The sequence below is a fragment of the Electrophorus electricus genome, chromosome 23 (assembly GCF_013358815.1).
Source record: "Electrophorus electricus isolate fEleEle1 chromosome 23, fEleEle1.pri, whole genome shotgun sequence".
Taxonomy (NCBI): domain Eukaryota; kingdom Metazoa; phylum Chordata; class Actinopteri; order Gymnotiformes; family Gymnotidae; genus Electrophorus; species Electrophorus electricus.
The window spans coordinates 3819364-3841156 of NC_049557.1; the positions used below are offsets into that span (position 1 = coordinate 3819364).

The 21793-nt window shown below is 47.1% G+C and overlaps 1 protein-coding gene across 1 annotated transcript in view; it reads right to left on the reverse strand.

The window, feature by feature from the left end:
- The window catches only part of ccser1 (coiled-coil serine-rich protein 1), a 52969-nt gene that overhangs the window by 17676 nt on the left and 13500 nt on the right, over positions 1-21793 (reverse strand). Inside the window, exons 5-9 of the mRNA XM_035522017.1 lie at positions 20280-20391; positions 12832-12973; positions 9924-10001; positions 6161-6244; positions 4409-4486 (exon numbers count right to left, since the gene is read on the reverse strand). Coding sequence (XP_035377910.1) covers positions 4409-4486; positions 6161-6244; positions 9924-10001; positions 12832-12973; positions 20280-20391 — 494 coding nt within the window. The remainder of the gene's footprint in view (positions 1-4408; positions 4487-6160; positions 6245-9923; positions 10002-12831; positions 12974-20279; positions 20392-21793) is intronic.

The window sequence follows — 21793 nt, forward strand, 5'->3', positions numbered from 1 at the left end:
TAGCGGCATAGGTACAGGAGTGGGAGTGGGAAAAGGGGGTGGTGGGAGGATGGAGGGTGAGCTGAGGGGGTGTCGGAGGGGTGACGAGAGGGTGAGAGAGAGAGAGAGAGAGAGAGAGAGAGAGAGAGAGAGTGGGATGGCTCGGAGCCGGAGGCACACGCCACGTGTTCGATGCGGGGAAGCGCCGCACGGCAGACGGACGAGCGCGGAGGCAGGAGCGCCGGCACGAGTCTGGTGCCATAGGCCAAGCAGCTGCGTCTCTGGAGCGCCGTTGGTCAACTAGGCAGGAGTCGCCAAGGTGCACCCGCAACCCCTGCACGGACAGCGCGGCTGGAGGGTGACGCAGGTGTGCGGGGTGTGTGCCCCGCGACCCGTCGCTGCAAACCTCCAGAGACGCGTCGCTGGCGCGGCCAGACGCGGGGACGGCCGGGCCAGGAAAAGTTGATGGGTCGGCGTTGGGTCGAGTTGTTCCACGGCCGTGTGTCAGACGCAGATAGGCCGGGGACAGGGATCAGGGCCGTGGCGCCAGAGCTCAGACAGCTGGAATCACATCACCCGCGCGGCATTCCTACCCAACACCAGGAGACCTACTGTTAAGAGCTGTGACCTTCACCTCTGGAGACTCAGAAGGCATAGAATCACTGGCTAAAGGTCACTAAAATGCCTTCTTTACCGTAGTCAGTCATGTTAAACACTTCCTGAGATGCCACTTTAGATCAGACGGATAACCATCATCTAGATGAAGTCTGATAACAGGTACTCATGCTTGCCTTAAAGCAACACTATCTGATTGCACTAACGAGCTCATTTATGATATTGTGCAGAGCTAGAATTAATACTGCACACGCTGCAGCCAGCTGCAGTGAACTCTGGTTTCGGTAACCCAGCTGAACGGTTTTTTTTTTTTGGGGGGGGGGGGGGGGGGGGGTAAATTAAACCAATGTGTTTTTGCAATTCAAAACACGTATGCTCAAATGACCTGCCCATTTTTTATAATTGTTGGTCCCATCGTGTAGACTCGTGATTTAATGACAACAATGAGAAACTTGCAAGCCTCCCAGCGCAGCTGCGGGAAACACTCCAGTGGGGAGATCGTTTAAGCCTCCAAAGACCGACCCAAAGCTCCTTTTTCAAAAACAGGAATCTCACAGCACAGCCATGCGCACATTCATGCGTTTCATGTTTACGCGGGGCAGCGCATTTTGAGGCCTTAACTTCACGCTCGATTTTACAAACTACCGCTGCCTTACATCCCAATCATTTGGAAAGTTCCTCACAAATAAAGCCAGTGAAATATGATAAAAGCGTCCCACGTCCACCAGGGGAACATCTAAAGACGTGGGGGACTACATTGAGGGTTTAGCTTTTTTTTTTTTGGTTTTGTTTTTTTTTTTGGGGGGGGGGGGGGAAACAGATTTATTGGGGTTTTTGAAGGAGGGATAAATGACTGCCCCATTGGGCTGTGTCTAAGCTCACCGAGAAGGAAGTCTCCCAGTACTAACCTTAGCTGTGAGGTTGGGTTATATGCAATTATAAATGACAGAAAACAATTTTAACAAGTTGTGTGTTGAACAATAACAAGCCTATCCTTTAAGGAGGGCAGGCAGCTATCTCCCGCAAATGTAATCTTGGGAAGCCCAGCTCCCGGATTCTGAACTCATTCGGAATCACACTGATGGAAAAGTGTTTCAACTACAGCGCTCAATGTTTCACATCTATGGACTGACGGATCAGATCGGATGAGCCTACGTTTGACTCTCTGTGAAGATCAGAAGTCATTAAAATACAGTGGTGGGGCAGTGGTAGCTCAGTGGTTAAGGTACATCACTTATAATCATACAGTTGCCAGTTCAAGCTCCACCACCACCAAGTTGCCACTGTTGGGCCCCTGAGCAAGGTCATCATCCCTCAAATGCTCAAGCTGTACTCAGTCATAATTGTAAGGCGCTTTGGATAAAAGCGTCAGCTGAATGCTGTAAATGTTAATACGGGGCGGGCAACAACATGGATCAAAGCGAAAGAAGAAATCTCGGAAACGGCATCAGTTAATGCATGCAGTGCTTCGCCGTCAATAGCCGTACTCCAGCAACAGTGCAGACAGCCGATCAATGTCTCCCAATCATCTGCCTATACAGGCCCCACTGTCTAGGCCGGCATCAGAAAGACTTATTCTGAAAAGGGCATTCCATTTGGCAAAATATTTGAGAGCTTTAATGATCTGTCACTTCTCCAAATAAGATTTATGACTGGTGAGGAAATCTTATGAAAAAGGGAACCTAATCCATAAACTTTCTAAATCTATGCCACAGAGCAAGGACAATGAGACTAAATGAGGTCCAAAGGATCCTCGCGTTTGAATAGAGGCATGGCCGAGGCAGGGGCCAAACTGGAAACGGACTGGTTCAAAGCCAGTACAACAGCTCCCCCCCCAAAAAAAGAGAAAAGTGACCGCAAGCAGAGAAATGGGCAGAAGCTGAGAGTGCAGCTCGACCATGACCAATTCCTCCACATCAGTCGCAGACACAACTGACATATATTCCGCGTCAAAGGTGTGGAGCCCCACACCCCGTATCCTGAGCACCCGCGGCTGGTGTTGGAACGTCAGCGCGAGGGCCCGTTCGGCTTCGCCGCGACCGGTTCATTTCCCAGCAGGAGCGCGTGAAAAACAACGGCGCGTTTCACAAGAGACGCGGGAGGTCATCCTTCCGCCGCTCAAGCTCGTCGGCCGCGGACAGACTGAAAATAGACGAGCTGGAGTCGGCCTTTTCCGCTGGGCTGCGCCGCTCTGCCTCGGCGCGCGGGGCCGCGCGCTCGGACGAGCTCACGGGAGCTTTGAGCAGCTGTCGCGCGCGGGTCTCTGGGGGCCGGGGTGGCCGGCGCCTCTGAACGAGGCCAGTCCGGTCTCCCTGGTGATCCGCCGCCCAACAGAGGATGCGGAGCCTTCTCTTCTTCTCGCCTTCAGCTAATTAGCTCAGTGGGGGTGGGGTGCTCCAGAAAGGAAAAAAAAAAAAAAACAGGAGAGAGAGAGAGAGAGAGAGAGAGAGAGAGAGAGAGAGAGAGAGAGAGAGAGAGAGAGAACGATGACCTCCTCAAGTCAAAGCAGCCATAGAAATAGCTGACCCACTTGTAGACACACTTTCAGATATTTGTGTGTCCTCAATACTGTAACCTATATAGCAGCGCAGTCTAGCAGCTACACAAGTGGAAGTGCTCCTCACACGCTGAGCACGGCAGGTGACGATAGAGTGTGTACTACGCTGAAATCCTGGGGGTTTCGCGGGTGTGCTCTCGCGTGGGTTTCATGGCTCTTCTTTGCTCACCGGTCCACCTTCAGCACGTCCGACGCGGGCAGCGAGACGATCTCTATCTACGTTTAGACGCTACCTTTTCCCAGACTTCCACGCAATCCTTTGTGGTGCCGCAGCAGGGGGGCGGGGGGCAGCTCGCAGGGAAAAACGTGGCTTGTATGCTGCAAGAACATCAGCACACGCTCTTTCAAAGCGTCTTGCCTTTGGAGGGCTCCGCTAATTGATGACCTATGATGAATGAAGGATGGAATGGTGAAACATTTGTGTTGTATTAGCAGAGTGGGCTGTGAACCAATTAGAAGAAGTCATTTGAATTCACATTGCAGAAACACATTATCTATAATATAAACCCACAGTCTAGAGAGATGCCAAATACCAAGGGAAAAAAGAATGACTTGTATCTCCATAGGAGTCCAAGCGAAAGTCATTCTGAATGAGGAGAGTGAAGCAAAAAGAGAACATTGTCAGCGCTCTGCACTTTGGAATACATAGCGGGACCCATTACATGACATTACATGTAAAACAACACCCCAGACAATAGTGAATAACTTTCGTTTTCTTTAGACCAGTGAAGAAATGCAATTTTATAAAAGGGATAACACGCCACATGTTTTCCTATGCAAAACACTGCAAAAACAAATTCCCAAGCGGATGGCTATCGCTCAAGTGCGTGTGGACAACTTCTATTCGAAATGCAAAATGTTGGCGACGTGATCTGCTTTTCGGCTGCGCGGGTGCAGTTTCGGCCTGGAAAGAAGCGTGAAGTGCCTCGGACGCACGGAGGTGCGTAAACGATACAGGTTTGCACTTAGCTGGGTAACGCTGCAGACCCCTGAAGCGTCCTACTGGGGGCAGCCCTGGGGCAATGACCGCTCCCGTGAAAGCGTTCGGTTTAGCAGCGCAATGGGAACCTGGGCAAGCAGTGCCAGGATTACGGTCTTGGTATTCCAGACTTTTAAGTTCGATTACAAGAAGAGGACAAAGAGGATAAATTCAATTTAGAAGACGACAAAAAAAAAAAGTCCTGGCAGTACTCGATAAACCCAGAACATTAAAGGACCCGTTGAGAGTTCTCTTATGGCTGGATAATGGGGACTCACCTCTGAGACTGCAAGATCTGTCTGGGTTGTTTTATCAGCTTTTTGGCAAAGAGTTTTCTGTGCATTACGGACAACTTCCTACAAGTAGAGAAACAATACCACGCACGCGTGCACACACAAACACACACACACACCCCAAAAAGTACTAAATTACCCTGCAGTGGTACATCAGCAGCAATATTTCCAGCCCAGTATTGCAAGTAACATCAAATTATGTTGGGTGAAATCCCAAAATAAAGGCACACATCTCCTAGCCAGACAATCTCTGAATAGGGAACTACTACTAAGAATAGTAATTGTGGTGGGGGGAATGGTTTGGCCACAGTACCTCGCTAATGGCGTCTAATACCAGGCAACTGCAGCCAATAAGCTGCCAGTATGACTATAGGAACGGGCTGCATCACTTTCACAGTGGTTTGCAAAGCTCTTCTGGCTACGCCATTATATACACTTACGATTTATACTATTTATTTATTTATTGGGCCGCTCACGCTCAAAGCAGTGATGATGTCAAAAAACTGTAAAACTCTGACAGACAGACAATCTCGATTCTGTCAGCTGGGAGTGAAATTGGGAATGCAAATGTGTTCCGAATAACGTTAACTAAAGGAGACGCCAGCGACGCTCTCGGGAGGGTCTGGTGTTCGGGACAAGCCTGGACCGGTCTCGTTCGAGGTGTGCAAACAGGGAAGGCTCCCAGCTATGTTTTTGGGTGTTTTGTTTTTGTGTTTTTTTTTAAACAGCTGCTCAGCTGTATGAGAGTGGGAAAGGTGACCTTTAGAAACCCAGCCGAAACGTAAAGACGTGGGCTATATGTGGTACATGCAAAATCATAGTGAAAGATAAACTCCAGCAAACTCCTGCAGTGTGAGCAAAGCCCAGTGAATTGCAAAAAGCAAAAACAGACCCAGCATCTGAAATGCGCGACGGCAAGGGCAGTGAGAAAAAATTAAAAGCACAAAGCAAAATAAAAATTCAACTGGCGGTACTTCATAATCAGTCGGTTTCAGGGCTTATCCGAACGTAGCGTCAGAGGCGCTAGTCAACCTTTGTCCTCCACGTTGTAAACAGGAAGGAACAGTGGCGTTCTGAATCTGAAAAGCTTTCAGAGTCCCTCACGGTCACCTCTATGAATCAATCCAACAAGCATCATGTACAGCAGGTAGAAAATCGTTACGAAGTCGTTACACATTAAAGCTTCAGTGTTATTCTTCATGTGGCCTCTTGCCTCATAGCCTCGTTACTGCCCTCTGCTACTTCATCCAAGTCCCCTTCCCCGTGTGAGGTGTGCGCATCGGATCCTTTTGCCCCACCCTCCAGGCTCTTGGCATACAAACTTTAGCTGGGCCCATCATGCTTCTCCTTCAGATGTCTGTCCACTTGCTGTTAGAATATTAGGACACTGTGGTGTCCGCCTGCCCCCGAGCGAGCTGTACCGTGCATAAAGCATGCGGCGCCCTACTCTGGCCACAGCGAGCGCCCCGAGGACCGTTCCGGCTCAGGTTAGTCTGCTCGTGAGGAACTATGTAATTTAGTAACGCGGTACTTGGGGAAAAGCGATCTAGAGACCGTGCATCAGTGAAAGTGCCGTCACCCGTGATTGACAGCCTTGTGTGTGACAAATTAGGCAATAGCAAGCAAAAAAAAAAAGGAAGTAGTAGGATAAACGATCACGTAGGTCTTGTAATGTCTGTTGCCAGTGAGAAGGCCGTAGTCACGGAGGCGATGTGTCTGAACGCCGAGTTCTCTCACCAGCTCAGCCTGCAGTCTGAGGATCAGCTCATCTCTCTCCTTTAGCTGCTGCTGCAGGGACTGGCACTCTTCACTCCCTGGATCCTACACACACACACACACACACACACACACACACACACACACACACACACACACACACACACACACACACACACACACACACACACACACACACACACACACACACACACACACACAGCTTAAAAGGGAAGCACAATATTCAGGATCTCTTCCAGAAGAAAACTAGCATCTCTCTGTTGCCGAACGAAAACCGGAAGGCTTTGTGGAGACGTTTCGCGCTCTTGCATAAACTTCGTGTGAACCAGGAGGCACTTCCCTCCCGTGACCTTGTGCTGTCAGCATCCATTGCGTGGTGTGAAGGAGGAGGAGGGCGTGGGTAAGACAGCGGTTTCAAGGGCACCATTACCGGCAGTCGTCTCAACACACCGCCGCTCTGCCCCTCCGCGAGTGACGGCGCCAGCCAAACACCCTCGGAAAGCCCGACGCAGATTACACTCCAAGCATACCGGAGAGAGTCTCCGTACTCCAGGGCCGTTTTCCTGACAGGGTTTAAATTGGGCTGGTAACAGGCTTAATCCTGTAGAGTAAATACAGTAAGATAACAGCAAAAAAGTGCTTTTCTTGTACATGCGGTTGCTTAACTTTGGGTTACCCGCTCCTAGACAGCAGGCCCCCGTAGATTAAGAGACTGTCAAAGTAAACTACCGGAACACTTGCCTCTGTCATGGTGGGGACAGGAAAGCCTGTAACGGCCCAAAGCATTTCCCAGGTTGTAAGTGGGGAACCACATAAAGAGGAAGGGTGGGGAATTTTAAGGGTAGAAACACTGCCCCCAATGCCCTATAGAGGGACACTGGGGGTTTAAGTCATACTACTTCCGTAGATCGGATAACGCCCGCTTTATACGAAGGATACCATGAGGTTTCCTGTGAGCGCAACACACACCAGGGGGTGTCCAAGCTAATTTGCGAAGGGCCGGCAAGGCTGTAGATTCTGCATGCCAACCAGGCGGGAGCACGCCTGATCAATGCTTGTGAGGACCAAGAGCAAAAGTAGAACCAGGTGTCCCTCTGCCTCGCTAAAATACAGCCAGCTGCCATGACGTCTTTCTGCAGATAAGACCGGACACCCCTGACTTACACCTTGTTCCACGGGAAGATCGATTTGGCTTCCGCAAGCAGAAGTTGTCTGTGAAACTCGCCTCATCAGTCATTCGCCGGGCGCGTTATGGCTGCTTTCCTGCCTGATCTTAAAGGTTATAGCAAACGTTCATCGATCTAATTAAAGATCAAACGTGTGAGGGGAGGGGGGAATAAACCTTGCTTTCATCAAAATACAAATATGTATTTAAATAACACCTTACCTTAAAACATGGACATTAAAATTGCTTAAAATTTTAATTATTAAAAAAATAATAATAAAAAATCACCCAGTCTCAGTTTTAAACTCTTCTTAAGAAACAGGTTCGAAGCAATATTTTGGCAACATGCAGGCTTCTCCTGTGTGCAGAGACGCCCTGTTATGTGGTATGGAGTCCTTCATGAGAGATCAATGAAAAGGATTATACGCTAAGTCATGGACTTAAACCAAGCGGCACACACTTCATTGTTTCAGCTGTAATATGCTCCTTTGTTGATATTACATAAAATTCTCAAGGGTACCCAGCACCCCCCTCATGGGCCTGAAAAAATAAAAAATCTGTTTGGGAAAGGCGTTTAAGATGTTTTGCTGAAAATGACCCTGTGCTAAGTATTGCCATGATGCTGAGATTCAAATTTTATTTTAAATTTATAGCCTTTACATTTTTTTTTTTTTTTAAATTTAAAAAGGTCATGTCCTGACACGGACATGAAGTAAACAAGCAGAAACGTGGCCTCTTCCAAACCCCAATCCTGGGCAGGAGGTTTCGCCAAGTCTTAATTTCATCCGAGAGGTGTGTGAATAGTGAGGTGCTGTGGGGGGCCTCCAAAGGGCGGTCGGTCTCTTGCGTGCACGCGCTCAAACGCGCGCAACACACTCAGCATCACAGGACGGTGAACAGTGCGTTTGGCGCCATGCTGTAAGGCTGCACCTTAGTGGCCCGTCCGTCTGCTTGGCCTAAATTAAACACTCCAGTGGAAAGCGAGGGTAGAGCTTGAAAAAATGCTGCACGCTTCCCGAACATGCGCATGCAGCAGAACGCGGGACGTTCAGCTCGTCGGTGGTGGGCAAAGGCAGTTTCCCCGTGAGCCCCGAGTCACCGGAGTGCAAATGGAATTTTCTACGTTTTGTAGAAGAGCAAAAGAAAAAACATTTTAATGTGTAATTTTCATGCGTCTTATCCTTTAAAAGCATATTGTAGTCGTCTAAATTGGGTTAAAAGGACAAGCCCTCTGAATATCCGTATGAAGAATGAGAAGAATAAGTATATTCTTCTCATTTACCCCTGCGTTTATCGTGCGTTTCAGGGCTACTTTGTGCTCATACCCACTCACGCACTGTGCTTTTAGCATTTCTGCTGTTCTGAGCACAGTAATGACCTTTATAAAACCAAAATTAGCTACTGCAGTAACCTGACATTTTGATGCTACTATGTATGGCAAAACAACACCAAAAAATGCATGGGAGCGAAGATCCGCCTCTGGTATGGTTTTTGGATGAGATCCATAACGTTAGAAACTCCAAAATGGAGCGCCGAGGTGGGCGGTCACGAGTGTGCCTGAAGACGTGGGCGGTCTTAGAGGGGCTCACAGAAACGTTGGCGTGGAAGAGCTCAGTTGTCTCTGCCCACTCCGCCTGCAAGCCCCTGGTTCTCGCCACAGGAGAGCGCTTTCCACGGGCTCTAATTATAAAGGAGGCAGGGATAACAAATGTTCAGCACGAGAAGTTTTCTGCTCAAAGTAGGACATGAAGTGACACGGTTCCATCTCAGGTGGGATTGTGGGCTATATTTTTAAAAATGGGAAAAGGTTTTTTGTTTTTTTTTCTTTCCTCCTTTCCCCTCTACCATTTCCCCCCCCCCCCCTCTAGAAGGAAGCAGGACAAGTCCCCGCCCCTTTTCCTGTTATCCGATCGCAATGTCGGAATTCACGGGGCCCTATGGTAAGCAGCCCTGCCTGCTCCAGCGTGGGCGCGAGCCCGCGGACGGGGCGGGAACGTCACGTGGCTCGCTGCTGCGACTGCTGCTTCCGCCAGTTCTCCATGTAGGTCAGTAAGGAGGACAGCGAGGCTCGCGCCTCGTTTCCAGTTCGCCCAGCTCGACGGGATTTCCAACTCCGCGCTCCCAATAAATAAATAAATAAATAGAAGGTCCCAGCGAAAAACAAAATCCTCTTCCCTGCTCAATATACAGAACCGTAAACCTTTCTCCCATGACAGCCATGGCCCAAGGATTAGCGCACATAATAAAATAATCCCATCAAGATAGCTGGAAAATTTTTTTTATTGATGGCTGAGAAGAATAAACTCAGATCAAGACCTCTTCTATATGAAAGCTGACTTTAAAAGGCACATTTTTGGGAGATACAATAGAGAAAGAAATTGAAATGTACTCTCTATATTTCATCTCAGTAATGCTGATATCTAGGATAGCCATGGTGTGAAATCTTTGGAGAAGGTGAAATTAATCTATGCTTTTTAACAAACCATGAAGACATGAATCAGGACTGCAGGTAGTCAATGATGACATTCCCTTAGTAGAACAATTAAAACAAAAATTTAAAGACAAATTAATTCAATAAATTTCAATGCAGGCAATTACCTTGAGAAGAAGGGATTTCTCACTGCAAGGGCTTATGGGTAACGAATGAAGGCTGCTGGCAGGACTGGTCTCAGTACTCTGGAATGGGATGGAACAGCAGTTTAATTTTTCTTTCCAAACGATTACATAGGTCAGTTCACTTCCAATCTGAGTGGGTACTTCAGCATTCCAAATGACGAAAGCCCAATTATTTAGAGGATCGTGACATAGTATTATAAGGCATTATACAACACCGGATCAGAGGTCAAAAAGGGGACTGTGCCATTTAAAGCAAGAATCCAGAAAGAAGGGTTTCATACAGTGAGTTAGCTAAGCCACATGCTGCTTTTGATAGCTGGCTGTCACTCAGTTCTTCTCTGCAACAAATGAAGATATAATGACCTAAGGGAAGTTCACCGAGTGCTCCATGGAAGGCGTCGTCACCGAGATACATGAGAAATTAGCAACATTACTACAAATTTTTCAAACCGTTCTACAGAATCGCCGCAACAACACACACAAGCACTTTAAATAGACTTAGACAGGCTCTGTTGCATGTCAGTTCTAATGACCTAACTAGCATGAAGTTTCTATGATATCTGTTCCAATTCATTGATATGGAACGCACGAATGAACAGTGGGCCGATATTCTGATTTACTGGCCCGTGGAGCCGATACTCTGGTGTACAAGTACTACTCCTGCAAATAGAACTACGCTACGTGGCCAAAACGTATGCAGACACAGTGCTTCTGCCACACCCGTCGCTAACAGATATACGCATGGCTGTACTGTTGCATTGTGATTTTCATAAACAAACATCTGCAGTGGAATGGGTCATGTTGGTCATAGGTTGCCACCTTTTTCATGAGTCAGTGCGTGACATTTCCGCCACGCTACATCTGCCCTGGTCAAACTGTGCGCCATTATTGTGAAACGGAAGCTTCTAGAAGCAACAGCAGCCCAGCCACCATGCAGCAGAGCAGCCGAACTCACGGGGCAGGACGGCCGAGTGCCAGGGCGCGTAGTACTCAAAAGTCCTCTGCCGCGTTACCGCGGAGTTCCAAACCACTTCTGGATGCAGCATCAGTACCAGAACGGCGCGGCAGGAGCTTCGCGAAACGGGTTCCCATGGCTACACTCCGTGCACAGCACAGAGCATCAGCTGGAGCAGCCGAACGCCCATGGCCACCGGCCTTTGGAGCTGTGGAAACGTGTTCTCTAGAGTGACGAATCAGACATCGCTGTCGGCCGGTCCGACGGACGAATCGGAGTTTGGTGGATGCCAAAAGGAAGCTACCTTCTGGAATGCGCTGTGCTGACAGTAATGTCTGATAATAGTCAGAAGCTGTTGTTCGGGGTTAGGACTAAGCCCCTTAGTTGCTGTGAAAGGTAAACGTTGATGCTACGGTATACACGAACATTTGAGGCAATTATATGCCGCCAACTTTGTGGCAACAGTTTAATAAAGGTCCGCTCCAGTCCAGCATAAACACAAGATGTGGCGAGACCAATAAAGGTGTAGTTTAACGTGCGTGGTGAAGAGGAGTTCCAGTCCATATAGGTGGTCAGGTATTCAAATACTTCTGGCCATATAGTGTAAGCATGTCTATCACAAGACACCCAGAAGGAAAGAAATGCCTAGATATATAAAGGAGATTCTCTAGCACAAAAAATACACATCCGCTTTTCAAAGCATTTGTTAAGAACCTGGTCAAAATCAAGTACTTGTAGTCATTTACAAGCATGTTGTTTCATGACTGCTTGTTTATTTTGGGGCATACTGTAGCCGCTGTGGGCGCTTCAGCTCTCAGGGAAGTGTGTTCTACACGTAACACTTCTGAAAAGGAGTTTCTGAAATGCAGATTTCCATTTAATTAAGAAAGTAAAAGCAGCTGTGCTACACACTTTTGGGGGACGCCAAAGTTAACCATTACAACAAGTCTAAAAAAAATCCAAGCTGAGTCTAATGAAGACTAGCATATTCCAGTGTGTAGAGGACGGATTTAAATTGAATACAGGTCTTCATAAATTCACAAGTTAAATGTTTGACAGCATATTCAAGCACATATGAGTTTTGTTTTACTATTTAACATTCATTTGCATTGTTGGCCTTGGATCACTTGTTTAAATTCCCCACATCTTTGCCTTGCTCCAAGTTAATCTCACATAAAATATAATAAGAAATGGATACACACGCACGTGCACACGCGCGCGCACACACACAAAACAAAACAAAGCATTAATCTCAGCTCAATATCGCCAGGTCAGGCAAACCGAAACACAGCAGAATGGCTCGAGTCATTCTGATTCTCGCTGGTGAACAGTTTACTTACGGAGATGGGAGATAGCACATTTGCAAGTTAATGAGAGGATGAAGTCAGCAAGGAGGGCAAACATTTTCCTCTTTAATATTCATGTTCTTCTGTGTGTACCCTTCCCTAGACCCTCACTATGGCCCCTAACTGTTATTTCAGGTTTTATGGTTTAGGGAAAATAGATTTCATGTAGCTAATCTTCAGAGGAATCTGGAGAAGCTGTCTGGAGGGTGCGGTGGGTATTCTGGTTAATAGTCATAGTCAATAAAGAAATAAGAATGAGCTTTACTCGGCAGAGAGACGAGGCCTTCAGCTGAAAACAAATGAGCTTGTGTTCACGGCTTCCACGCTGGCTCTCACGCGCTCGGCTAAACCCGCTAACCGCTACAGCAAAGGCGAGCAAAAGAATTCTGTCGCTGAACTGTGGGGGGGGGGGGGGGGAGGCAACTTTTAGATATACGCTGCTCTAACGGCACAGGCGCCGAAAGAATCGTAATCAAAAGGTACTCTGAGCAGGTGGCATCCGAGTGTCTGCCTGCGTTCGTCCCGTGGGGGGGGTGGTGGTGGTTGCAAGGTGGGTTGGACGGGTTGAGGAGGCGCGGGGGGGTCTCACCTCCTGAAGGAGTCTGCGCAGGCGTAAGAGCAGAGTCTTCGTTGCCGTACAGTCCTGCTGCATCTGCCTGAAGGGGAGCGCCTCCAGGCTGGCGGGAGGGTCATCGTCGCGGGGCAGGCACAGCGAGCGTGGCCGCGGCTCCCTGGAACAAACGCACGTGGAAAGGTTAGGGGTCAGGGCCGGCACAGCAGGGCCACATCTGGCAGTAATTAATGAAGAACTCAAACCGATACCGCCGCCGACTTGGCGCTTTGTCTCGAGGGACATTAGCAAAAGAAAGCTTCCTGTACCCATGCTAATTCTTACTGACAGAACTCATCTCAAAGAAAAATATGAAATCTACCAACAGGTATAATTAAATATGAAATCACATCCACTTTAATCCATCTGCTCTAGATACCTTTGCAAATGAAAGGCTCATCGATGCACAAGCAACGTGACATAAATGGGCCTTGATTGAGAGCACTTCTCCAGTAAGGAAGACGAGGAAGCAGTCTTTCACCCTTAATCAGACTCATCACTGGAGTGCACTGTGCAAGTGCAGAGTAACTTGTATTTCTTGGATAGTTGTCCTTTGTATGGGACATTTAACATATTTTTCGTCCTTTTTCATGGAATATGTCTACATTGTCAATGTCACCCACATACTCAAAGAAGTCGCCTGATACTTCTAAAACAGAATGAAAGAAAAAAAAGACAAAAATTCCCCATGAATCTTTGAGACATTTTTTCCATACCAAGAAGGATAAGCATCTGTACTCCCTCATAATTCCTGTCAGTGATTGTATCACGATTTCAACAAAAACATTGTTATTCTCACAAAACAAATTGAATAATTACAACAAAATGAGGCCCATCAATAACTACAGACAGAATTTAATTAAAACACTTCAAGTGTAATTAAATATTCAAGAGGATAGGGAGGACATTTTGGAGTGCGCTTTTATAAGAGATTCGAGTCAGCGTTAAGGTTTAGTTAAATGCTAACTCAATAATGCAGAGCAGTTCTTCAGTAAGAGTGCTCCTATCGATAGGGTTACACTGAAGCATGTTTTTCTCTAAAACAAACTCAATACACTTCACTATGTACCCCTTCAGATGCTGATCATCTGTCTTGTCAGTGTGTTAACACAATATCTTCATATCTGATTTTTTTCCCCCTTTCTCCATCAAACAGTACTGCTGGTGGGATATTGGAAAAGGGTATTCCAACATGTATAATTTAAACAGAGCGGACTGGATTCCTCAGAACCCTTGGGAGGTACTTGTTCACGATGGCTGCACCGGGACTTCTCCACATCGGATGTGTTCAAAGTGCCGCACCGAGAACAAGGCCCGGTAAAACTCCTAACCTACTAAAACTCTGAGCTCAGTCTGCCGTACAGAACCTGCCAATGGCTAGAAACCTCAGCAGAACCCAGAATGTTCCTATTTCAACAAAAAACATTTGGTCAGTAATACTTTGCCAGTATGGTTACATTTAACTTGACTTTCACGTCTCTGTTCTCACACCTTTCTTACACGTGTTGAGCTAATATTTCTTTTAATGATAACACTTATGTTCTTCCAGTTTGAACCATATATGATTTACTGATTTGCATTATTATTATTATTTTTTTTTTTTATTCAACTAAAAATTCGGTCACACCAATAAGCAGTCTGATCTGGCCTCATCGGGAACGCCCCCCGCCCGTAGGACTGGTCGTTAGCCTCGCCCCCAGCTTCAGCTTCAGCTTCCTGTATACTCACGCATCAGTGTTCGGTAGACTTTGCTGCGTTATTTGCCAAAATGGCACACCTGCTGTAAGAAGCCCATCAGAGTTGAAAAGAAAAAGCTATACTGCTCCAATCATACATACTAAGTGATTTTTTTTTAACCGTACATCGGCCCCTCACACACACCATCCAGATGATTCTCGCTCATACAGACGGGCCCGAAGCAGATGGCACGATTGCCAGGGAAAGGAGAAAGGGGGGGGGGGGGATCAATTTAAACATTCTCGGGGTGTATATGCATTAAATATTGAACACCACAAACTGACCCAGCGATAAACGCCCTCTCCTCGGCTAAACGCCTCAGTCAGTGTCAATGTGTTGTGTCTGGACTTGCGTTGTTATTTACACCAGGGCCGAGGGAGAGGTCTTTTACTCGGCAATTATCCAGATTCAAAACGCTGAGCGCGATTTCATGTTTTGACTACTTTGTATTCCAACTGTTCTACAAAAGAACCAGACATCATAGATCTGCTGGCTTCTTTCTTTCTTGTTTTTCGGTTAAAGAAAGCAAAGTGCAGATGAACGTAACAAACCTCCCCATAAGAACGCTATAACTACCGCACTGAACAAACGACACCGTTTCCAGAGCATGGAAATGTCCTGTAATATCTATGGCAAGAGCAATAATAACACGCTACTGCATCCTCTCTTACTGGGCATGTAATTTTCCTCCCTTAACCACTCTTTTAACACCCATTAGCACTAGTTAGACACTGGTACCTTTTAACGCCATCAAGCCAAAATACAGTTCGCATTAGTGCCTGCTTTCCCTCACTGACATATGGGTCCAAGTTGAATATTTAAAAGTAGTGGCCATTAGCTTTGACAAGATCCAACAGTCACGTCTAATATCCCATTACAATATCATTATAGTCATCACATCCTCCCCCAGGTCTCTCGGAGTTCAGGCCATCACTTTGCTATTCGAATACTAATGTCATCCAGTCAGGGATTTGACTTTATTTATTTATTTTGAACGCAAGCCTCTTCGCTCCCAGGATGATGGGGCCCCTCCGAGCGCACACCTGGAAGCCTCGTGTTATGAGAGCATCCCCTGCGCTCTCTGCTGGGATCCCTCAGACGTAATGGACTCTCTCGGCCGGCCTGCTCCGTCGCTCTGTTCGGCGTTCAGGTTATTAAAGCGGTATTCCCGTCAGGCCTTTAGCATCTTGCAACACGGTGCCTTTGATTTCTAATTACACATTAATTTCACGCTCCAGGAGAAGGGCTGGTTCGCTGCACGATGAACCCTTTCACGCCGTGGTGTTCATTATGTGCAACCAAAGTGTGACCTTCGCGCATGCCCCAGAGAGCGCGCGCGAAAAGCGTCCCGGCCGTAACGGGCGAAGTCGTTATCGATATCACGTGCTTTGTTTCGATGTCGCGCTCGCGAGAGCCGCCAAGGCCGTCGGTGGTTCATCCGTCGGCGGTATCGACAGCGGCATGCACCAACGAGGAAAGAGCTAGAGGCATGCCAACGGGAACGGAGCTCGGTGACGTAATTGCATTATGCACAATATTAATGACTCAACAGTGGAATTTCAATAAAAGCAAGACATTCATAATCGCACGATTGTACGATACGATCACACACACACACACACACACACACAAGGATCCTAAAACATTTGATTTTCAAACATCTGACAAATCACGATTGGCCTGGAGCTATGTTCGACAGTACTGGCTCCCGTGGTAAACCATCCGAAGAAAACCTCGTACCTCGGCTAGCACGGTATTAAACTGTGCCGCACAAAGTGACTGGTTTCCCTGCCAAGCTAGCTTTAATTACCTGAGCCGTCTTCTAGAGTTAACAGGAATTCACCATACAGGCTCGTGATCTCCTTCACACATCATGTCACACAACAATGTTTTAAGTAACACAGCTGTGTTTTATATGGGCGCGTATAACGTACCTTTACACATTACAGCGAATAACTGAATTTATCATGCTTATCCGGAATTCTCTCAGACTGGATGGTATTCTTAGGTTTTCATTTGATTCAGTATACCCTCACAGTAGGTAATGCAGCAGTGGTCAGATAACCGTGGTGCTGCAATTTATGCAGCCCAGTGCTCGACACAGCTCAACGTGACCTCTCGCCTGACGTCCCGTTTTGACCTTGCGACTCACTTGCGCTTGCCATTTCTTTGCCTTTGGTTCAGGTCCCAAACTGAACCTGGGCAAGCCAGGAAATGACCTTGTTTCTGCTTGTTTGGAGCCGTTTACCTCCAAACAACCAGCTGGTCTAATTGGTGTGTTCGTTCCTTGCATAAACTCTCAGCATATTCCGTTTCAGCGTGGTGACACTTCAGGAAATGTTCACTTTGTTTGGAAGTCCAGAGGTGGCGGCTCCGAGCAATTTCTCATTTCTGTGGCATTTGTTGATGCTTATTTCCATGGAGTTGCGGGATTTGCCTCCGGGAATGGCTGCTTTTAACTGCAGGGGACTTACAGCAAACATACTTAAGCAGCATTCCTTCTCTTTTACGCAGTGGGGGGAAACCTGTACTTTTCAGCAATTTATTGATCTGCAGTCATGTTGAACTGTGCAAGTGCAAAATAAATCATAGCCAAGAGCATCAATTATATATAGATGTACCTCACGCTCCTGTTTCATGTAGCCTGACACTGTGAATTAGCCGGGCGAGTGCTTCTCATCGGATACGTCAGCCGCAACCCATCAGCGACGTCTCTGCGGACCTCCTGCGTGATGACCGACTGCTACCAAGACCGCTACTAAGCATGACTCGCCAAGAAATCGCAAGAGGACCGAGGAGGGCTGTCGTGATGCGGGTTGCGATGCTCGCGCCCACGCACGGGCCACGCCGACTGCCGCGATGAGCCCTGCGCTGCTTTTTCTCACCCTGCCTCGTCTTTGAGAGCCTCCCTCACCGAATCGCCTCGACAGCAACGGAGACGGGGAAGGTAGCAGAGGGCTGGACACGGAGCCTTCTGTCGTGGGGGACCGCAGGCTGTGCAGACCCTTCCTCCCTGGAGCAAGCCTGCTCTTGAAGGACACACGAGATGAACGGCCCTCGGGGGCCGAGGCCAGGAACACCTGAGCAGCTGGGCTCCGGCCAGGAATCGATTTTATGAGGAGGGACGATATAACCTGCTGGACGGGAGCTCTCGTTTGCCGGCTAGGGTCAACAGCGCGGTAAACCTGCGGCTAACCGGCTCCCGTCGCGATGTGCGGTTCACAAGTCGTCGTCCTCGCTTTAAAAATAAAGCCGCTAACCAACTCTGCTGCTGGGTTTGCAAGCATTTCTGTGTTCAGCGCCTCCCTTGCATAACAGGACAATTAAACTGATAAAGCCCTTGACTAGCTCAGTGTTTGCACTGTAGTGCTGCCATAAAGTGGGCAGAAAACCCCCCCTCATTCTCACAGTGCTCGCGTCCCTTTTTGTCTCCTCTCTGTCGGCTTTCTCTCATTTTCCATCTTTCTCTGTATTCCTCTCACTGTGCGTCTGTCTCCGTGCGTCTCTCTGTGTGTCTCTCTCCCTCAATGTGTCTGTGCCTCTCCATCTGGGTCTCACTCTGTCCGTCTCCCTGTTCTTCCCTCTATATTTCTCTCCCTCTCTCCCTCCCCCTCTCTCTCCATCCTTCTCTCACTGTCTCTCTCTTTCCATGTCTCCGCCTGCGTCACGGTCTGCGTCCGTCTCTCTTTCTGAAACACAACAGGAAAGGCGACACAGACCAGCGCCCTTAGTCCTCATCAACAGCTGATGCAGGTTTTTTTGGTCCCCCCCCCATGCAAACAGCCACAATTTGCCTTGGGACAGTAAATCTTGTCACTTGTTCAGGGTGCAGGATTAAAGCCCATAAAGCACATCCTCAGCTCAGGGTGAGAGCAGACACATATCGGTCCCAGAGCCAGTGCCACTTAAATGCCATCCCCAGAGTGTCCTTGCCTGCACTGTCGATTCGCCAGGCTTGAAGGCTTCTACAAAGCCACCTCTCGTCGAGCCTTTAGTTCACCCAGTTCCCTGATTATGAGAAAAAGGCAATTATAAACCCTTTACAAGTTTCATTACTGAACAACTTTGGTAGATTTAACACTCCTTCTCAGAGCAACATGGGGTTTTTTGGGTTTTGGTTTTTTTTGCAGATTTTGCAGCTTCTAAAGAACAGCAAATAACGAATAACTAGAAAAAAAAGAGCCGAGTTATAGCAGGTTACAGAGCATTAGCTGGCGCTATAATAAAACAGAATAAACCCTTGTATAATGCAAACGTGAATACATTTATAACGGGAACAAGAGCGCACGAGGAAGGACAAGGCATGGAAGCCTAATTCCAAAGTTTTTTAAGGAAAGCAAGCCAAGGTCATTCGGGGATCATCTTCCTGACACAGAAGAACCACCTGTTCCTGAAGGTGCTTTGGAATATTTTTTTTGGTCGCCCAAATATACAGGAAAAAATGTTTTACATTCAGAATCAGACATATATGACTTGGATTTGATTAGGAACAATAATTTGATAAAAGGATAATACTTTGTCCCATAACACTCCTCAACCTAATCCACATTGGCTCCCTGTGATTGTAAGAGAAACTTCTTTGTCCAACGTCTTTACATACCATATTGTGACATGACATAAAAAAATTGTCAAAAGTTGTTCAATCTGCCAGTGACGGATACATTTTTATGGATTCCCAAATAAACCACACCACTTGTAGGGCATGTTCTAAAAATTGTACAAATAATTAAAAGGTCAGGAAGCATATTTAATTTTCTAGGCCAATTTCCATGCTAATATAATTTCCGGCACATCCACATGGGAAATGGCTGGGTTTCAAACGCCTCTGCTGTCATTATGCATGAGGATAAGCCAGCTGTCAGAACTGAGATTCGGTTCCGTCCGGGCTCAGCTTTATCAACAAGTTCAAACGGCGGTTCACTGCCATTGTTATTGTGGGCTAAAAAAGAAAAAGAAGCAAAAAGAAAAGCTAATTGAGAAAGAGGACAGAAAAACGAGAGCTTAGAATTGTATAAATTATGGTAATCAGCTGTCAGAATTATCAACGAGCTGTCTCGTGAGCGAGACGTTTGGCCTCGGGAGGCTGAGGAGCGTTTCGGTAGCCAAGGGGCCGGTTCAACCAGGCCGATTACAATCAGCTACGGAGATGCGACGTCTTTAAAATGGAAGCGGTACTGATACGCACTCCTGCGCAACACTGAGGTGCACGTGGGTAACGCGAGAGAGACGCAAGCTTTTTCCTATTTTTTTAAAATTAAGATCGACTTCCAAAGTTTGGACAGCCCCGATACAGGGGTCACTGACCCGGCATTTCACTGAGCAGATGCTCTCCACCAATCACGAAGTGGAAACAACGACTGGGACTGGAACTCGTGCAGCGCAGGGAACTGAAAGGCTAGATGGGTCTGAGCTTAATTCCAATGCCGGATATAATAAATTGTGCCTCTCATTCGCTGTCTTCAACTGTAAAGACTCCTTTATAATGGTAACTGGTCCTTGAGCAGTTCAGCATGGGGTTAAAATGTTAATACTATTTCATAGAAGTGGTCACATCGAATTCTGCTCCCTGCTTGAAATGCAGGCGTTGTAGCGTGTCGGTGAAATTGAATGGTCATAGGGGGACCAGTTAAGGAGAGCAGAGGAGACGAGAAGGGACGAGGAAGAAAAAGAGGAGGAGAGAGGAGGAGTACCTGTTGTGCTCTCTGGACTCCTTCGCAGGGGTCTGGTCAGCAGTGGGCTCCAGGGGAGAAGGCAGCAGGTTCAGGCAGGAAGCGAGAGATTGGCTGGAGTCTTCCTGAGAAGCTAAAATAAGAACCAGCAATGCCAAAGGCATTTAAACTCATAAAAAAAAAAAACACGACATCACTCTTCTGACTACATTAAACAGAAGATGCCATCATACTTGCAGTAAATAAGTACATAAAAAAGAGCTGTCAGGATCTTAAAGAGAAAATGTGTATAAATGTTGTATGCCAGAAAACAAATGTAGATGTAGAGACATGAATATGCAAGGTTTCAGAAGAAACAAGATGACTACATTTTTTATACATATGGGCATGTGTGTGTATATATAATGTGTGTGTGTGTACACATACATCCAGTCATCCTGTTTTGTTTACATTTAAAGCATTTATCTGACGCTTTTATCCAAAGCAACTTACAATTATGACTGAGTAGAACTTGGGCACCTGAGCAAGGACCTTAACCCTCAATTGCTCAACAGTGTCAACTTGGCAGTGGTGGGGCTTGAACCAACAACCTTCCAATTACAAGCCGAGTACCTTAACCACTGAGCTACCACTGTCCTGTGTTTTTTTTATCTAAAACCTCACTTTTACTTTATTTTCACCTGCTAAAGTGAAACATTTCTGACAAAAAAAAAAGGTATTAGTGACCAATATAGCCTCCCTTCCTTTCAATAAAACAGTCATAAGCCTTCCATTCATGGAGTCTGTCAGTTTCTAAATCTGTTGATGATCAGCAGCTACCACAGCCTCCTTACACTGTTCAGAGAGCTGCACTGTGTTCACCACAAATCTCCCGCTTAAGAAGGACCCACAAGACCCCAATAGGGTTGAGGTCAGGTGAGGAAGGGGGCCATGTCCTCATTCTTTCATCTTTAAGGCCTTTACTGGCTAGCCATGCAGTGGAGCACTTCAGTGTGTGCGATGGAGCATTGTCCCGCATAAAAATCATGGTCGTCTTGAAAGATGCAGACTTTTCCTGTACCACTGCTGGAAGAAAATATCTTCTAAAAACTCACAGTAGGTTTGGGAGTTGATTTTGAGTCCATCTTCAACCTGAAAAGGTCCAACTAGCTCTTCTTTAATAATACCAGCCCATAGCAGCACCCCACCTCCACCTTGCTGGCGTCTGAGTCACAGTGGAGCTCTGTGCCCGTTACTGATCCAGCCATGGGCTCGTCCATCTGGTCTGTCAAGAGTCGCTCATCTCATCAGTCCATAAAACCTTTGAAAAATCTGTCTTCAGATATTTCTGGGCCCAGTCTTGACGTTTCACCTTGTGTGTCTTGTTCAGTGGTGGTTCGGTTTCAGCCTCCTTTGCATTGGCCATGTCTCTGAGTACTGAACACCTTGTACGTCTTGGCACTTCAGGGAGGTTGCAGGTATGGAATATGACACCATTGGAGTATAATGGGTTCCTGGTCGCTTAACGTTCGATTCTTCTCAAATCTTTGGCAGTT